This window comes from Halichoeres trimaculatus, unplaced genomic scaffold, assembly GCF_033239565.1.
Source record: "Halichoeres trimaculatus isolate MK-OKI-2021-1 unplaced genomic scaffold, fHalTri1.1 fHalTri1_scaffold_7, whole genome shotgun sequence".
Taxonomy (NCBI): domain Eukaryota; kingdom Metazoa; phylum Chordata; class Actinopteri; order Labriformes; family Labridae; genus Halichoeres; species Halichoeres trimaculatus.
This window is the reverse complement of record NW_027437185.1, coordinates 38,980,125-38,998,979: the sequence shown is the minus strand read 5'-3', so window position 1 is coordinate 38,998,979 and position 18,855 is coordinate 38,980,125. Positions and strand designations below refer to the sequence as shown.

At 49.6% G+C, this 18,855-nt stretch overlaps 1 protein-coding gene across 17 annotated transcripts in view; it reads left to right on the top strand.

Annotated features, from left to right (window-relative positions):
- rapgef2b (Rap guanine nucleotide exchange factor 2b) overlaps positions 1-6,251 on the top strand; it is a 122,680-nt gene extending 116,429 nt beyond the window's left edge. For 15 of the 17 annotated variants that reach the window (XM_074673313.1, XM_074673311.1, XM_074673310.1 and 12 more), the window contains 5 exons: positions 387-536; positions 2,192-2,393; positions 2,549-3,075; positions 3,646-4,048; positions 5,360-6,251. In XM_074673313.1, the coding sequence (XP_074529414.1) occupies positions 387-536; positions 2,192-2,393; positions 2,549-3,075; positions 3,646-4,010 (1,244 nt within the window). In that variant the 3' untranslated portion in view covers positions 4,011-4,048; positions 5,360-6,251. The remainder of the gene's footprint in view (positions 1-386; positions 537-2,191; positions 2,394-2,548; positions 3,076-3,645; positions 4,049-5,359) is intronic. The other 2 variants (XM_074673304.1, XM_074673306.1) reach the window with 2 other exon arrangements.
- Positions 6,252-18,855: the final 12,604 nt, after the last annotated feature.

The window sequence follows — 18,855 nt, the reverse complement described above, 5'->3', positions numbered from 1 at the left end:
GAGGTTTTAGTTTCTGAAATGATCTTTTAAAGTGAAAATGACCAAAATATTTTTCATGGACTGAGTGAATTCAGCCTCTGGACTGCTCCTTTCTCTGCTTCTAAACCTCCAGGCCTTCCTCCTCCTCCTCCTCCTCCTCCTCTTCCTCCTGCTGTTTGCAGACAATAGCTTAGTCAGTCTCCCCTGCATCTGTAGGACAGTGCTGCCACCCAGAGGTCGTCTGGTGTTAGAGCAGACGACAGTAAACAGAGAAAATCCCAGACGCTGCAGTTTGACGCTGCAGTTTGGCGTGGACAGCCAGGCCCTGAGGAGGTGGCAGCGGCACCTCCTCGGGGCCTGGCTGTGCTCCTCCCGTTAACTCTGCTCCTCTCCTCTCCTCCAAACAGGCACCAGCTCGCCGCAGTCCCTGAAGAAGATCCTGTCTCTGTCGGAGGAGGGGAACGAGCGGCACCGCCGGCAGCCCGAGGACACCGTGTCCAACGCCTCCTCCCAGCTCTCCTCCCCTCCCACCTCCCCCCAGAGCTCGCCCAAGAAGGGTAAGCCAATAATCCCCCTCCTCCTCCTCCTCCTCCTCCTCCTCCTGTCTGCAGGCTCCTTCCTGCTGTCCCTGTGCTCCTCACACGCCTCCTGGTGGCTGAAAGAGAGCACTGCGTTCACTCACAGACATGTTTGATTACTCTCTCCTTATTTCTCATTTATGACAAAGCTTCACACTCCTCCTGACTCCTCCTGACTCCTTCCTCCTCCTTCCTCCTCCTGACTCCTCCTGACTCCCTCATGTGTCAGAGGTGAAACAGAGTTTATCAGTTCCTTAGAAAGTCTTTTTTTTTCCTCATGAGAGGAAAACATCGACCAGAGAAGAGAAGCTTAAGAAACTTCCTCTGTGGGAAACAGGAATAAACCAGAGGCTCAGGAAACACCAGGAAATAACTGTTGATACCCTGATGTGTTTATGTTTGTGTTATTTTCAAATTTTCATCTGGTTTAGTCCATCTGTTTCAGCCAGAGTCAGGTTTCTTGTCTTTATCCATGGACGTGCTGCTCAGAGGTCAGAGGTCAGACCCAGAGGTCAGACCCAGAGGTCAGAGGTCAGACCCAGAGGTCAGAGGTCAAAGGTCAGACTCAGAGGTCAGACCCAGAGGTCAGAGGTCAGAGCAGACTTCACAGAAACAGGATGAAAAATCAGGAGTTTGTCAGAATAAGAGCCGACTCTCCTGGGGTCAAGAATCTGTTTCTGTTAACTTAGACTGTGAGATCCACATCAGGACCTGGTCCCTTTGGTGGAGGACGTCTTCTCGTTTGGCTGTTCAGTATTTCTGCAGCAGCCCAGGACAAACCATTACCTCGTTAACTCCAACGTTTCCTGTGCAGTCGTCTGCTCTGGTCGATGTTGTGAAGGTGAAAACTTGACAGGTGGAGGATCACACTCTGCTGAACGAGCTTTTGTCCTTAAAGGTTTGTTGTTGTTTCACTGATGACATCCAGGAAGTGTTTCAGTCAGAAACTGACGGTTAAATAATATTTCTGTTTCCAGCTGTTTCTGCGTACTGCACCTTTAAGATGAACTGAACTCTGATGCTGAGGTTCCTGGTGTTGGATTCTGGTTTTTATGAGTTTACAGATCCAGACAGAGCAAAGTGTGTGAGACATGTAAACAGAGTTAACCCATGAGAGGAAATAACTTTAGCTCTGACAGCTGATCAGGGTCTGTGCTCACAGCAGCAGGGAAAGACCACGCGTGTGTTTCTGCAGCTCTTCAGTCTCACTCTCCTCTAACTAAAAAACATCTCTGACTGTCAGCGTCTGTGATTTCTCTGCTTCGCAGCGCTTTTCTGTGCTTCATGCCTCTTATTTTACTTTTCCACACGGCTCAGCACGGTCCTCAAACTCTGAGCAACACGTTAGTTTCAGTAAGACGCTCCACACATCCTTCCCCAAAGATCCGCCACGCTGACTGAGAGCAGATCACCCTCAGTCTGAAACAGACACAGACAAGCAGAGGAGACAGAGCTGATCTATGATAGAAAATGATTCAAAGAGCATCTACCATCAGTCAGTCTGAGGTTTCCAGAGTCTGTAACAGCGTTTATCATTTATCCTCCTCTCTTCATACGACGAAACAGAGATGCTCCCCCGCTGAACCCCACCATCTAAAACCTCAAACCCTGTCTGCACCTCCTCTTGTTTCCAGGTTATAACCGGATGGGGGACGCCTACTCAGACTCCGGTCACAGCGAGATCTCCTCCCGCTCCAGCCTGGTCAGTAACTCCTCCTTCGACATGGCCCAGGACGAGCGCCGCCTGCGCCACTCTGGAGGAGTCGGGGATTCACACATCGGAGGAACACGGCTCGAGAGGAGAGCGACCACTGACCCCGACCAGTACAGCCTCGGGTAAGACCGGGCTCTTAGTGAAGACCTGGGTCATACACAGACCTGGGTCTTTCAGCTGTAGAGAAACACAGGGACCGTTTGTAGAAACAGGATCTTGTCCGTTGATCCGTCTCTGATCTGTGAATCTGATCTGTGAACTCTGGCTCCCCCTGCAGGTCGTACTCGTCGATGCAGGACTGTCGGGGGATCTACGCCGGCTGTCCCACAGTCCTGTCCTCGCCCAGTTCAGAGGAGCTGACTCAGGATCAGGGCGACCGCGTTTCTCTGGACGCCGCAGACAGCGGCCGCGGCTCCTGGACTTCCTGCTCGTCCGGTTCCCATGACAACATCCAGACCATGCAGCAGGGCCGCAGCTGGGAGACTCTGGCCTTCGGAGGTGGGGTCGGTGGAGGAGTCGGTGGCCTCCCACCAGGAGGACCAGAGGCCTTATTAGGAGGACCTGCTGCTCTGTGGGCGGCCCAGGCCCGGGGGAGCTGGGCGTCTGCCAGCTCCTCCTCGTCCTCAGCGGCGTACTGGGGGGAGGACTCTGAGGGGGACACCGGGACCATCAAGAGGAGGGGGGGCAAGGACGTCAGCGCAGACCCAGAAACCAGTAGCATCACATCCACAGGGTCCGAGGAGGCCAAGCAGCTGGGCCGGCCGTCCCCGTCTCCCATCACAGCCGGGGGTAAAGGTCTCCTCTGTGAGTCCCTCACAGTCCGCCTCTGATCTCACCTTAACACCAGAAACACCACGAGTCACAGTCTCTGATCACACCTTAACACCAGAAACACCACGAGTCACAGTCTCTGATCACACCTTAACGTCAGAAACACCACGAGTCACAGTCTGTGTCTTACACAGGAAGCTAACGGTTAGCTTAACCCTAACCAAAACCCTAACCCTAGTGTAGGACTCCCATGGTCTGACCCGTTCAGGTTCTGGTCTGGGGACTGCGTGTGTCTCTGGCTGTGGTCAGGCTAACTCGTTATGCTAGTTAACTAACAGGCCTCTGTAAACATGAGTGGTTGATTTTCTAACGTCAGACAGTTTCTGGCTCAGAGTCAGAGAAATGTTTCTCTGGTGTCCTCGTTGGTCAGAGGCGCCGCTGCTCAGGGCGCTGTCTGTGACCTCGGCGCTGTCTGTGACCTCGGCGCTGGCTGTGACCTCAGCGATGGCGCCCTGAGCAGCAGCGCTCTGATTATTTTCACTAACTCATCGTCTCTCTGTGAAAGTTTTGCTTCATCGTCTCTGTGTGTGTTTCCTCCCCCAGCTCGGAAAGAAAGCCGTTACCGTGAGCCCCCCCCAACCCCCCCCGGTTACACCGCCCTCACCATCTCCGACCTCGCTGAAGGGCAGCACCCGACCACGCCCGTCCCCACGTCGACCACCACGCACACGGGTCGCCGCCCCCCTGACTACACCACGGCCCTGCAGCGCTCTCGCATGGTCACCCAGTCCCCAGACTCCCACCAGGCCCAGCAGGGGGCGAAGCAGCGGGGCGGCCTCCATCGCACGCGCTCGCCGGGAGAGGACGAAGAAGCTGAGGAGGAGGAGGAGGGTGAGTCCTTGTCTCCCAAACTAGTCGCTCTGAGGAAGCCAGTGGCACAGCACACACCTGAGAGCCCCAGACCATGAGAGGGTGTGTTAACAGGCAGGGCCCCTCCCCCCGGCAGGTAAAGCTCCTTCATCAGGCCCCTCCCCCAAAACACCTGCATGAGATCAGGACCACACACCTGGACTGAGACTGCTCATCTCCTCACACTGCCTCACACTGCACCTGGAGACCTGGTCCCACTCTGAACCACAGACCCCGTCAGACCCCGTCAGACCAGAACCAGAACCAGAACATTCAGTGGGTCTGAGGGGGGCTGTTCACTCAGAGTGGGACCGTCACCTTTGACCCACAGTCTGTCATCATGCATGAGTCATCAGAGCAGAAACTCCTCCTCCTCCTCCTCCTCCTGCTCCTCCTCCTCTCCCACACACCCTGCTCCTCCCTCTGACTGCACGCGCTCAGTACAGATCAGCATCCGTCAGCAGGAGCAGAGCTGTTCAAGCCGCTCACGCTCAGGCCTGAGTCAATAACTAATTTTGCTGGATGGTATCGTTCCACATTTACTGATAATAAAGGATGCTATGGACAATATTAATCAGACCAAGTTAACCACTAATGTAAAAATAATATTTCAACACAAAACTTCTTTCATATTTAATAAAAGTCATGAGTATTTTCTTAGTATGATCGTTGGAAATGAGTTAGTTTTCAAATATCCTTAAAAAAATAATAAATAAATAAATAAATGAAATGGTCGTCCTCCCAGAGACAAAGATCCTGAATGACAGAGAGACGGATCACTCTGTTCATCCCGCTGAGTAAACGCGTCCAGGTGCTGAGAGCCATGTGTCCAGTCTGTGTGGAGACGAGAGACGAGGAAAACAAACACGCATGCTTATGTCGATATATTGAGTCCAACAAAATTATGGCGTTGATTTCATTTATGATAGAATTAATTGATTAATGGATTGATTAATTGATTGACCGATGGTCCCAGGCCGACTCACACACAGTCAGACTCTGTCCCTGAAACATGCTCCTCCATCGTCCTGCACCAGCTCCCAGCTCGTCCACACTCTCTGGATGGTTCTGTGTTCATGTAGACCCACTTTAAAAACCTGCAGGTCTGATGGTTTTAAAGGTTTCAGATCCTGGTCCAGTTTGAGTTCAGGTCACAGACACAGCACGGTCACTGTGACACGTCTGAAGACGACTGCAGCGCTCACAGCGAGAGACGGTGACGAAGCAGAGTCTGAGTCCAAACTGCTGCTTCCTCAACGTCTCTGAGACAAAATGTTTATGTCTGAAGTAAACAGCTGATCTGACCTCTGTCCTCTCTGTCCCTGTCTCTGTCTCTGTCTCTGTCTCTGTCCTCTCTGTCTGTCTCTGTCCTCTCTGTTTCTGTCTCTGTCTCTGTCTCTGTCCACAGAGGACGAGCAGGTGTCAGCGGTCTGAGGGACCCTCTGGACGTCGTCCTTTTTGCAGTAGAGTGACGTCCCTTTGTGTGAGCTGGGCAGGACGCAGAGACTGAGACGATGGACTCTTCATCAGATCGTTCGTGCCTGCCTCCTCCTGACGTCTCCTCCTCCTGACGTCTCCTCCTCCATGGTCTCCTCCTCCTGACGTCTCCTCCTCCTCGCGTCTCCTCCTCTGCCCCCCCCCCTGCCTTAAAGCATCACTGGGGGCTGAAGGACCCTGCATGCAAAAACTACTGTGAAGAAGAGACGGAGGGAGGCTCAGAGACGGACCACATACAAACACTAAACGCCGGCACTTTGGACTAAAGACGACAGGAAGTGAAGCGGTGCTGGGGGGGGGTGGAAACAGAGACGTTTCTGTTTGAAACAGGAGCAGCTCCACCCGTGTTAGCAGCACCACCACGTGTTGACCTCCATCTGCACTTTGTCATTTTGTACTTTACCAGAACAGAAACCACAGAGAGGAGCCAGAGGACTCTGAGATTTACCACTTTTCTTTGACTGTTTTCTCCTTTTCTTTCTGACTGATTGCACTCTGCACTGACGGAGACGCTGACGGAGACGCTGACGGAGACGCTGACGGAGACGCTGACGGAGACGCTGACGGAGACGCTGACGGAGACGCTGACGGAGACACTGACGGAGACGCTGACGGAGACGCCGTCAGCTCGTCTCTGAGCCCGGACTGAAACCAGCCGCCGCCGTCAGAGTCTGAACTCTGAATCCAGTATTAACTCATGGGTCACATGACCAATCATCAAGTGTTGGTTCAGATCAAAGCTACGAGTAGGAGGACACACACACACACACACACACACACACACACACACACACACACACACACAGATAAAAACACACTTCCTTGTAAGAAAAGCACTTTGAGCACAATCCTCTGCAGACGTTTGGATCAGGGTCTGATGAGTCTGACCGCGGGAGCTCGTCTGCGTTGATCACTCTTTCTATCGTCGCCTCGCTCGCCGTTTCCTAACGGCCCAGAGGCTGGTATCTAAAAGCACAGAGGTGGAGCGCCACCTGCTGGACACGGAGCGAACACGTGGAGCTGGAGAAGGACACGTTCACAGAGGCACACATTCACCGCTAACGAGCAGCTGGTGAGCGAGCTCGTTAGGAGCACGAGGGGTTAAACACGGATTAAAGCTTCACTGATGCTTCATTAAAACACGACCACATCCAGTTTTTATTCAGTGAATTAAAGGAGGCTTCAGCATCGTTTGTCAAACGTTTTGATCTGATCCATGAGCAGAAACAACAAACCAAAAGGCTTTGAAGGCTCTGAAGGTGTTAACGACTGGTTTGTGGAGGAAAGTTTACCTTTTTTCATCCATCACGAGGCGATCGTACGAGCAACGAGCTCCTCTGTAACGGTTTATTCTGAAAAGTCACAAAAGCTGAAAATGTAACAATCAGAGGAAGTCAGAGACACGAGCTGCTGCTGAGTTTGAGACGAGTGTTAAACTTCCCCCACAGGAAACCAACACTTCCCCTCCAAAATAAAAGCACCCCCTTTTTGAATCCCGTTACTTTGAGCGGACTCCATGTTTTTGTGAATGTCCAAAGCGCCTTACGACGCCTGGAGAGCGTCCCTGTCTTTGCATGGCCGCTCGTCCTGATGGCGTTGTGTGTGGAGCCGTGTGAATCAGCGATGAGGAGAGAAATGCCTTACCGTCAGAGACGTCCCCGTCAGAGACGTCAGACTCAGTACCAGATGAAGCTCAGCTCATGTTACACTTTAGATGTTTGTGTCCACGCCGAGCGACCCTTCATCCTCACCTGTTACAGACTTCCTCTGCGTCTGCGCAGCGACGCGGCGGTTCCTGATTTCTCCGACTCCGGTGGGAAGTTAACGAATGAAGACTTTTTTTTGAAGGCTGCCAATCAGAACAAAGCGAGGCGTTTGTGGCAAGGCGTCTGTGGCGAGGCGTCTGTGGCGAGGCGTCTGTGGCGAGGCGTCTGTGGAGAGAGACGCTGGTTTGCTCCTGGTCACATTGATCAGGGTCAGACACGGCGGGCTGGGATCAGAGGAATGAGAGCAGTGTTTCTCCCACTGTGTCTGTGACTTCACTCATGGTTTCATCTTTTCTTTGGTTGTTGTAATTTTTGTATCGGCTGCAGATAGATTGTTGATAATCTTTGTTTGTAAATCCGTGGTGACATGCATCATTCACGTTCAGACTCCTGAAGACTCTGTGCATATTAGCAGGCGAAAACAAACGTTGCACACAAGCGTAAAGATAAGTGTAGTAGGTAGATCTGCTACTGCGTTCGATGTGATGTCAGTGAGAAATGTACATTTAGCTGGTGACGACTTTCCTTTCTCATTCTTTCTGTACGACTTTGACCTGTATGTCTTTTACAAAGACAATTGGTGGAGTACGTATCGGTTGTTTTTGTATTTTTAATACAATAATTGTAAATATTGGTTATATTTTTGTTCAAATGTACGATGTTTATGCCTCAACATCCAGTTTATATGAAGCTGGGAATCAATAAATACTGCAGAAAGAATCAGCTCCAGACGCCTCATTTCTTTTTCTTCCCCAGACGCCGTCTCCTGGAGCGGCGCTGTCCTCTGACGCCGGGCGCCGCGCCGCTCTCGGTGATAAAACAGACTTATTGAAGCTCTGGCTTCATTTACTCCTGGTCTTGTTCTCTGAAGCTGTGAGAGTCGTTCAGTCCCAGCTCTAATCTCCAACTCCTCAAACTCATTTCATTTGTTTCTTTTATTGGTGCTTTCGTTTTTATGAGATGTTTACGTCCCAACGCGCAGCACGCGCTCATAACACGACCAAACATCACACGGGAAGGAAACACGCTGCTGCAGCTGCTGAATCACTCAGAGTTAGTTTGTTTTAACTCTGAGAGAAAAGTTAAATCATGAAACAAGACGAAGAGACGAAGAGATGAAGAGACGAAGAGATGAAGAGACGAAGAGATGAAGAGATGAAGAGATGAAGAGATGAAGAGACGAAGAGATGAAGAGATGAAGAGATGAAGAGACGAAGAGATGAAGAGATGAAGAGATGAAGAGATGAAGTCAGGAAACACTCGGCTGTCGCTGTTTTAAACAAACTGTAACTGAATGTTTTACTTCCTGTCACCTCACAGAAACAAGGAGCAAATGTTTGCTAGTCTTAGTGTTTTTTCCCACCACAGGAGGGCGCTGTTTCACTACAAATGATGCTGAACCTGGTCGAGTGTTTCCTCAGTGATGGTGACTTCAGAGCAGGTTTCACTCAGAGATGAAGACGTTTGTGTCACAGTTTAACCTGTTCCTGTTAAAGTTTCTACTTCCTGTTTAAACCAACCTAACGCCCCCGCAGAGACCCTCAGACCCCCAGAGACCCCCAACCGGCCCGCTCTGCTGTGGCGTGCAGAGGACGGTGTGATGTCAGACGTGAAGATGCTGGAGCTGGAGTCAGCGTGGACGCCTCACCTCAGCCCCACGACCTGCTCCTCATGAATTATTCAGGCCGCCTGCTCCACCCTCCTCCATCAGGAAGCCGAGGGCTCCAATTCATCACACTCTCCAAAAAATGAGCCATGCTCCCTCACACACACACACACTCACACACACTCACACACACTCGTCCACCAACTCTGAACCTGGTAAATAAAGTAAAGTGTGTTTGGCTCAGGCACACACACACACACACACACACACACACACACACACACACACACACACACACACACACACACACACACATACAGTTTGAGGATCAGAGCGGAGGTTTTTGGAGAGAGCAGCAGGTTTTTGTTTCCACATTCAGATAGTTTTCAGCAGAGACAGAGATGCTGAAGCTGATGCTGATGCTGAAGCTGAAGCTGATGCTGATGCTGAAGCTGATGCTGAAGCTGATGCTGAAGCTGAAGCTGAAGCTGAAGCTGATGCTGAAGCTGAAGCTGAAGCTGAAGCTGAAGCTGAAGCTGATGCTGATGCTGAAGCTGAAGCTGATGCTGATGCTGAAGCTGATGCTGAAGCTGAAGCTGATGCTGATGCTGAAGCTGATGCTGAAGCTGAAGCTGAAGCTGAAGCTGAAGCTGATGCTGAAGCTGATGCTGATGCTGAAGCTGATGCTGAAGCTGAAGCTGATGCTGATGCTGAAGCTGATGCTGAAGCTGAAGCTGAAGCTGAAGCTGATGCTGAAGCTGAAGCTGATGCTGATGCTGAAGCTGAAGCTGAAGCTGATGCTGAAGCTGATGCTGAAGCTGAAGCTGATGCTGAAGCTGATGCTGAAGCTGAAGCTGAAGCTGAAGCTGAAGCTGATGCTGAAGCTGATGCTGAAGCTGATGCTGATGCTGAAGCTGATGCTGAAGCTGAAGCTGATGCTGATGCTGAAGCTGTTGCTGAAGCTGAAGCTGATGCTGAAGCTGAAGCTGATGCTGATGCTGAAGCTGATGCTGATGCTGATGCTGAAGCTGAAGCTGAAGCTGATGCTGAAGCTGATGCTGATGCTGATGCTGAAGCTGAAGCTGAAGCTGAAGCTGATGCTGATGCTGAAGCTGAAGCTGATGCTGATGCTGATGCTGAAGCTGAAGCTGAAGCTGAAGCTGAAGCTGATGCTGATGCTGAAGCTGAAGCTGATGCTGATGCTGAAGCTGAAGCTGAAGCTGAAGCTGAAGCTGAAGCTGAAGCTGAAGCTGATGCTGATGCTGAAGCTGATGCTGATGCTGATGCTGAAGCTGAAGCTGATGATGAAGCTGATGTTGAAGCTGAAGCTGAAGCTGAAGCTGATGCTGAAGCTGATGCTGAAGCTGAAGCTGATGCTGATGCTGAAGCTGATGCTGATGCTGATGCTGAAGCTGAAGCTGAAGCTGATGCTGAAGCTGATGCTGATGCTGATGCTGATGCTGAAGCTGAAGCTGAAGCTGATGCTGAAGCTGAAGCTGAAGCTGATGCTGAAGCTGATGCTGATGCTGATGCTGATGCTGAAGCTGAAGCTGAAGCTGATGCTGAAGCTGATGCTGATGCTGATGCTGATGCTGAAGCTGAAGCTGGAGCTGAAGCTGATGCTGAAGCTGAAGCTGATGCTGATGCTGAAGCTGAAGCTGAAGCTGAAGCTGAAGCTGAAGCTGAAGCTGATGCTGATGCTGAAGCTGAAGCTGATGCTGATGCTGAAGCTGAAGCTGAAGCTGAAGCTGATGCTGAAGCTGAAGCTGAAGCTGAAGCTGATGATGATGCTGAAGCTGAAGCTGAAGCTGAAGCTGAAGCTGATGCTGAAGCTGAAGCTGAAGCTGATGCTGATGCTGAAGCTGAAGCTGAAGCTGATGCTGAAGCTGAAGCTGAAGCTGAAGCTGAAGCTGAAGCTGATGCTGAAGCTGAAGCTGAAGCTGAAGCTGAAGCTGATGCTGAAGCTGAAGCTGAAGCTGATGCTGATGCTGAAGCTGATGTTGATGCTGATGCTGAAGCTGAAGCTGAAGCTGAAGCTGATGCTGAAGCTGAAGCTGAAGCTGAAGCTGAAGCTGATGTTGATGCTGATGCTGAAGCTGAAGCTGAAGCTGATGATGAAGCTGAAGCTGAAGCTGATGCTGAAGCTGAAGCTGAAGCTGATGCTGAAGCTGATGCTGAAGCTGAAGCTGAAGCTGATGCTGAAGCTGAAGCTGAAGCTGAAGCTGAAGCTGAAGTTGCCTTTGCTGTTTGATCAGTTTCAGGTCTTCACTCGTATTTAAATGTTGGGAGGAGGAGCCTCAGCGAGCGTTCAGCCCGTGGTCTGTGGCTGTTTGTTCTGATCACATGGTTAAAATAAACGTTTGAAGGACTTTAATCAATCGATTCACTTTGATTCACAAAGACGATCAGCAGCAAACTGGGACTTCCTCAGGGTCTGTGGGGGGTCAGACTCTCCTGGGGGGGCTCTGATCTCTGTACGGTATTTTCGACAGACGGTCTCTGCCACAACGCTCAGCTGGTCAGTGAAGTCCAGCCGTGAGGAGCAGGATCCGTCTATATCCTGGAGAAACTAAGAATCAGACTCGTCTTTACGACCGTGGTTTACGGAGCTGGACTCTTCATCCAGGTGAGACCTCACCTGTTCCAGCCTCAGGTGTCACTGCCAGGGGGGGGGGCGATACTGGAAATTTTGGTATCGATCGGATACCGAGTAAATACAGAGCTAGCATCGCCGATACTGAAACCGATACTTTTTATATGAAATGTGATGATCATTGAATAATTTTGTGATTTTGCCTTGAGTTGGTTGATTCTGATGATGGTTAAACACAGAACAAAGATTTTAGGCAATAAACATGTTTTTTTTTTTTAACTTACCACAACAATAGAAAAACGTTTTACCTATATAAAAGTAATAAAATAATTATTCTACCATCACAATTGTTCAGGAAAAAAAATAACAAGTACAAAATAACAAAAAGTTCCCTCCTATTTGCACAGAGAAGCAGCAGAGGGAGGAAAGTAAAGTAAATTACTGGACGACAAAAGAGTGTGTGTGTGTGTGTGTGTGTGTGTGTGTGTGTGTGTGTGTGTGTGTGTGTGTGTGTGTGTGTGTGTGTGTGTGTGTGTGTGTGTGTGTGTGTGTGTGTGTGTGTGTTTCCTCCGTTCAGTCAGGAAGTGAGGACCTGTTTTTAATGAGCTGTGTTGTTCTTCTCTCTGTCTTCATGAGCTTTAAATAAAAAGACAATCCCTGAAATAAAAAGTGACCTTAAAAACTTTCCTCTGATCACGTCTCAACCAGGAGCAGCCGGCGCTGACAGATCGTGTTTTTGTTGTGATAAAGTTTTGTGTCTGCCGCCGCCTGCGTGGAGGAGATAACTGTGACTGACGGCGGAGGAAGTGGATCCACAAACAACAGGCGAGTACCTCCAGCACCGCCGCTGCATGAAATTAAAGGAGGCACGGCTGTAATCTGCGTCCCACAGTCAGACCTCCCCCTGCACGGCGTGCCGTCCCCACACGGCCACCAGGGGGCACTGTTTGATATGAAATGCAGCCGCTGGCCGTGTCCGGCCTTTCCCTGGGCGATGGGCCTTATCAGGGGGAGCAGGCGCCCGTGCTCCTCTGTAGATAGCCGGCTGGTTCTGCTGTGAAGCCCGGCCCGCCGTGGTCCGGCGTGTTCAGTGGAGGACGCCGGGGGTCACATGATGGGACTGTCTGGATCCCTTTCATGGTGAATTGGACGAGCGCTGCGGCTCTGGAGCTGAGGGCGAGTGGAGATGTCACGGCGTTCAGCGGCCTGTGTCTGCGGCGCCGCACGCTCCCGAGCAGACAATTCAGTTAAAAGCTGTCAGGAGCCGAGGAGCGGCGAGGAGAGATGAATACGGCGCCGGCTCCCCGGCCCAGGTGCTGTGGCCAAATCCTGTCACGGTGTTCAGGAGCCGTTTCCTCCAGAGCTGAGCTTTTCTTTTCTGTTTTACTGAGGAAAATGTTTCAGAGCGTGGACGGCTGCTGTTTCACTCCCCGACGCCCTGCAGAGCGTCTGAGATGGAAACCAGCGTGACGCTCTGTAATTACTGTACGTCTCTGCTCCGTCTGAAATATTTTACATCATTTATGAGAAATCCTCATAAAACCTCCACCGTCCACAGAAACAGGAGCGCGGTGAAGCAGCCTGGAGCGTTTCACGGCGATACGCGGTGTCACGGTGACGCTTACAGGCTGGTTCCTGTCCCAGCGCCACCTCCTGGTTTCTGAGGAGTCTCACACCTGATTAACTTTTCAAGTCCTGACCTGATCCTGACGTCAGGTGGAAGAAAAACCAGGTTATTGTCTTTAAAGCATCGTGTTGTGTTGGGATCATGTTTGTATCTTCACAGAGTCGCTCCAATCACCTGACGTCTTTAAAGACAGCGAGGGCTCAGAGAAAAGCTTCAGAGCTGAGATGGTCTTCAGGAAAACAGAGATTCACTCTTAATCCTCCAGTGACTCAAACAGGAAAACATCGTCCAGTGAGAAATCTCCAAATCTCCTCTGTGAGATATCTGCTCTGCATGGACACACGTCCTGATGTTTAATAAAAACCAACTCTTTGAATCAGCAGCAGCAGCAGTTTCTGTAGATAAGCTCCAAAGTGTTTTCCTATCAGATGATCTCTCATTGGCTGCTGGTTGTTTGTCAGAGAAATCTCTTCTTCTGTTTCGCTCCAGTGTGGCGTCTCCACGGCTCGATGGTGTCTCTGCAGACGGCGCTGTGGATCAGCAGAGATCAGCTGATAGAGAGTCAGAGCAGCTGCAGACGAGGAGAGAGGAACGTTAACGAGCGGGTCGACGTGGACGAATATCTATCTATCTATCTATCTATCTATCTATCTATCTATCTATCTATCTATCTATCTATCTATCTATCTATCATTAAAGCTCTTTCCTCTGAAATGACTCGGGGCCTCCTGCTCTCTGCTCCCTGTGAGACGCGCCTCCCTGAAACCCGGCGCCTCCTGCAGTAATGACTCTCTTGTCATTCATGGCGCTCACAGATGAAATCACAGAGCGAGGAAACTCCCCTCAGCATCTGGAGGAGGCGAGCAGAGACTCAGAGCAGAGACACGGGACAGATCACTACGACACTTTAACGGTGAGGAGACGAAACACGGAGCTCTGAAGTGTTTTTTAAAGCTCCCATCTCCTGCTCCTTTCCTCAGTTTAATCTGGATCATTGATGTCTTCATGAAATGGTAGTAACATGTTTTGGTCCAAAAAGCCAATAAATCAAGCACAGCAGCATTGTTTCCAGGCTCTCATAGCCCCTCTGTTCAGAACGCGCTGATTTAGTGGGCGTGGCCTTCATATGTAAATGAGCCACCGCTGATACCGCCCCGCTCTTCCACGTCACTGAGAGCGGCGCCACGAGCTCCGAGTGCACAATGTTTAGAAAACAGAGAAGCTTGTTTACCGTAACATTACAGGCTAAAACAACAGGCTAACTGCAGCTAAAGTTAGCATCCTGAAGCTAATACAGAGACAGGGGGGACACTGAGGAAAAGCTCTTCCATCTGCTCCACAGCACACAGCATTTAAAATACTCACATTTCCAGGGTCCCAGGTTTGTTGGAGGATGGTTGGTAATGTGCCTGGATTCAGGACCAGTCTATTGGCTAGCCCTCTGTTGGACTGTCCAAAGTTGGAAAAGCAGTCGGCCGTGAAGTGACTAGCACACACATGCTCAGTTTTACTGAGTGTAGCTGGAACATTTCCTGATAAATGAACTCTAGACACTTAGTCTGTCTTCTTCTGAGATGGGAAGCTTGAGCATGGAGCTATGTGGCTGTTTACAGCCAAAAACAGAGCAGTGATGGCTCTTCAACTTTGGCATTCTCAGAGGGGGTTTGGGGGTATTTGCTCTGACCAATCAGGTCAGACTTGCTCCTGATTGGTCAAAAAAGGGAATCGCTGACGTCAGCAAATCCCCAAAATCCAAACAGCTGGTTTTAGGTCAGGATTTTACATTAACAAGCTCTACTAAGAACAGGTTTGGTCATTAACATCACATTTTGTGGGCTGGGAGGAAAGACAAAGACCCACACATTTCACTAAAAGACTTAATAAAGAGATTTTTGCAGAATATGGGACCTTTAAAGGTTTTCCTAAAGGTGATGAAAAACACTTCCAAGCATCAAAAAACCTAAAATCCTGATGTCTAACAAACAGAGCTCTGTAAAATACGTGTTAGTAGGAGTTTTCTTGGATCTGTTATTTCTTGGTGATCCTGGTCTTTCACGTTCTCGTGTTTTCATGTTGTCCTCTGGATCTCACTGAGACAGGATTTCAGTCTGGATTTGTGGACTCTTGCATGTTGGTCCAGTTTTTGAGCTGGGGTCAGAAGTAGTTTTTGGTAGCTCTGAATTCAGACTCTGTAAACGACACAGAGCCTGGACCCTGACCCCTGACGTCCTGAGCTGACAGACTGACACCTCACGCTCCTCAGACACCAGAGGGACCAGACTGGATGTTTCTGTGAGACCATCAGCTGTTTCTGACGCTCAGTCGTCAGATCCAACACATTTAAAGCTTTTTCATCTTCTCCATATTTCAGCTTAAAGCGTGAAAAGCATCATTAGAAGAGGAAAATGAGGGAGTGGAGGTGCCAGCGAGCGCAGCATCAATGACGATTTGGGAGAAAAAAAAACATTTGTGGCAGAATTTCAAATGAAGCTCAGTCTGTATTTATAGATTTTATAAAGATGAGCTGGCATCGCGCTGAGCTTCTGTTCTTATCCAGATTAAAGCTTTTAGAGGTAAACCAGGTGGTCTGAGTCCTCAGGAAGTCCTCTCAGGTCTGCGTCCTGTGTCGTCCCGTCATCAGGCTGTAAGCTGTGAACACAGAGCTTTACATCAGACACAGAGCATCAACGCTGCAGGGCAGGAAGTGTGTAGGAAGCATGAAACTCAATAAGTGACTCATTCCCTCGTGTGTTTTCAAACACTGTGATCTGCTGCTTCTCATCCGCCCGAAGGAGCTCCTTTCATCGCCATCCAGGCCGCCCCGACATGGATCTGCCATCGCCCCACTGTGGATCAGCCACCACCCCACCGTGGATCAGCCACCACCACACCGTGGATCAGCCACCGCCCCACCAAGGATCAGCCATCGCCCCACCGAGGATCTGCCACCGCCCCACCGTGGATCAGCCACCGCCCCACCGTGGATCAGCCACCGCCCCACCATGGATCAGCCACCGCCCCACCGTGGATCAGCCACCGCCCCACCCTAAATCTGCCATCGCCCCACCGTGGATCAGCCACCGCCCCACCAAGGATCTGTGCTCAGACCTACTCACAATGAGAGCGAAGGAGACCCTCCATCCTCACAGCCTGTGTCGCCGAGTGTCTGCACGTGATAAAAGTGTGAAGTTTAGAAATAAAAACCAAAGAAAGAAGTTATGAAGTCATACCCCGTCAGTTCCTCCTGGGTACGATCCAATGAGTCGTATTGTTTTTAACTTTTGATGAATATATTTCAGTCCCACTGAGGGATCATCAGAGAAAATGTCAAAGTAAAACTGCTCATGTCACCATGTCCGTTTCCCGCGTGGGATCATTAAAGTCCCATGGTTCAGCTCAGATTGGGACTGCAGAGTAAGGAAAGCTTTAATTCAGTCATAGCTGCAGTTTAATCCACGCTGACATTTACTGCAGACGCTCAGTTTGGAGCAGGAATATCTGAGGATGGATCCCAGCTTTGGGACTTTCTGCCTCAAACTTTACTGGGAATAGATTCATACCTGTTTAATTATGAAGGATGAAAAACGACAGCGACAGCTGAGAAACCGTTTCCTGTCCAACAGCAGAGTCATGGGATCGACCAGTGAATCTCTGAAAACAGACGATTTCACGGACGTAAAGTCAGATTAAGATTAGACGACTTATTCTGGACTCTCAGACTAAACATCTAAACATCTCATCCTGACTGAAGATTCACTTCATCTGAACCTGAAATGTTCAATCCACATTTCTCATTTTGCCAAGTCTGAGGGAAATTAATGTGCCTGTGATTTCTGGTGAAGATAAAAGCTGTGTTTACTGATTCCCTGCCATTAAATCTGATTCTTGATTATCAAAACCTTTAAATCATTCAGAGTTGGGTTAAAGTTTTTCCAAAGCATTGCAAAAACTGACAATTTGAGAAAAAATTCAAGTAACTCCAAGACAAAAACAAGCCTGATTTACCTTCATCAAAGATGAAATGTGAAAAAAATGTTTTTGAAATATAAAATAAGAATGCTGGAAAACAATACAGGAAACTAGAAAGTAATTTTTCTTATTCCTTCAGCAGATTTTTTTTTATCATCACACACTGCAATTTCTGCAGAATTAAAAACTGTGACCCATTGAAATTAAACTTGTTTTTCAGATTCAGCAACTCCCTCAATTTGACAGACTGACAGAAAGTACAACCGTTAGCTTCAACCACTGAATGTCTCAGACAGAAACACAAACTGAAAACTGATGCAGTCACACGTCCTGCAGCTCATTTTACTGAGCAGCGTTATTACAAAAACAAAGGATGGGCAGGAACTGATACCAGGTATCAGTATCGGGCCGGTTCCAGTCTTATTTCAAGCTATCAGTACATGTGGAGGCAGCTGAGACCAGCAGCCCATACTCTAGGCAAAAAACAACAACTTAGTCCTCCTCACAGGTAGATGGATCAAAAGTACAGGAAGTAATGGTATTTGGTTTCAGTACTCAAGAGGGAGTTTAGCACGTAGTCCCCCATGGAGGACCTCATGGACCTGGATTTGTAGGATCTGTGAGGAGGTTTTGGGACTAAGCTGATCTAACTAAAAACAGGCCGTTCCCCTACATAAACACCTCCATCCAGCCCAGCAGTCTCATGTTGTGCTCCATCCAACCACCTGCTCCTCCTTCCTAACGCCTGCTCCCCCACAGGTCGACCAGGTCAGTCGTAAACTCGCCGCCTGTTGACTCCTCGCTGCGTCTCGCTGACAGCAGCGTCCTGAGCAGACGCCGTAACATTTGAAATCCCCTCTCCAGGTTTCCTCCCTGAGGCTGGGTGCTGGATCATCCAGCTGCTGTGACACTCATCACAACAACCAGCTGACATTCACCTCTCTCTGAACCTCTAATTGGCTATTAGCTGTAACGGGGTCTGAAGGGCTGCAGACATTTCCCCCTCACATCACGTCCCGCCTCTCACAGGTCGGATCTCCTCGGCGCCGTCTCTCTGCTCTGGAAAGTGGCCCAGATGAAGGGGGGTCAGTCACACAGCTCGTTATCTGGAGCAGGAGGAGCAGGAGGAGGAGGAGGAGGAGGAGGAGGAGGCAAACATGTCACAGCTCAGGTGTTGTTTCATCCCGTCAGTCTGAGACTTATTTTATTAAACTACTGAAGTTTTTCCTGAAGGAGGAGTCTCAGAGATGCTGAGAGTTTGCTGAGTTCATCAACGATACTGAGAGGGAAACTGCAGAGGATTAGAGACTTCCTGTGCGGTGCATAGCATCATTCAAAGGTTCAGTAAAAATCTACAGACAATGGACTGAGCTGACAGTGGACGGCCGTGATCTTCAGACCCTGATAAAAACAGAGAAGACTCCTCTGGAAATCTCTGCATTGGCTCAAAATCACATCCACAAACTGTCTCTGTGAATAAACTGATCACTTCTCCTCAAACTGCAGGTTTAAACCGTATGAAGACGTCATCCCTCTGACTTCACAGACGCTGGGCGCTGGAGAGAGGACGTCATGTGGCGTCCATGTTTGCTCTGTGTATTCTCTGAGCCGTCTCTTTTCTCTTCCTGGACTCATTTTCTGTTGATTGGCTTGTTTCCTTCACTGTAAAGAGTGATTGTTTATGTCTCACACAAAGAAACTCTGTACATCTTTTCAGAAATGTTAAACGACTCTAACTGAGTCTGAGCTCAGCGGCTCAGCAGCCCCGCCTCGTTCAAAGACAGAAACCCTTTTCATGTTCGCCATCAGGAGGTCACCTCAGTGAGTGAAGAGACATGAAGGAGAT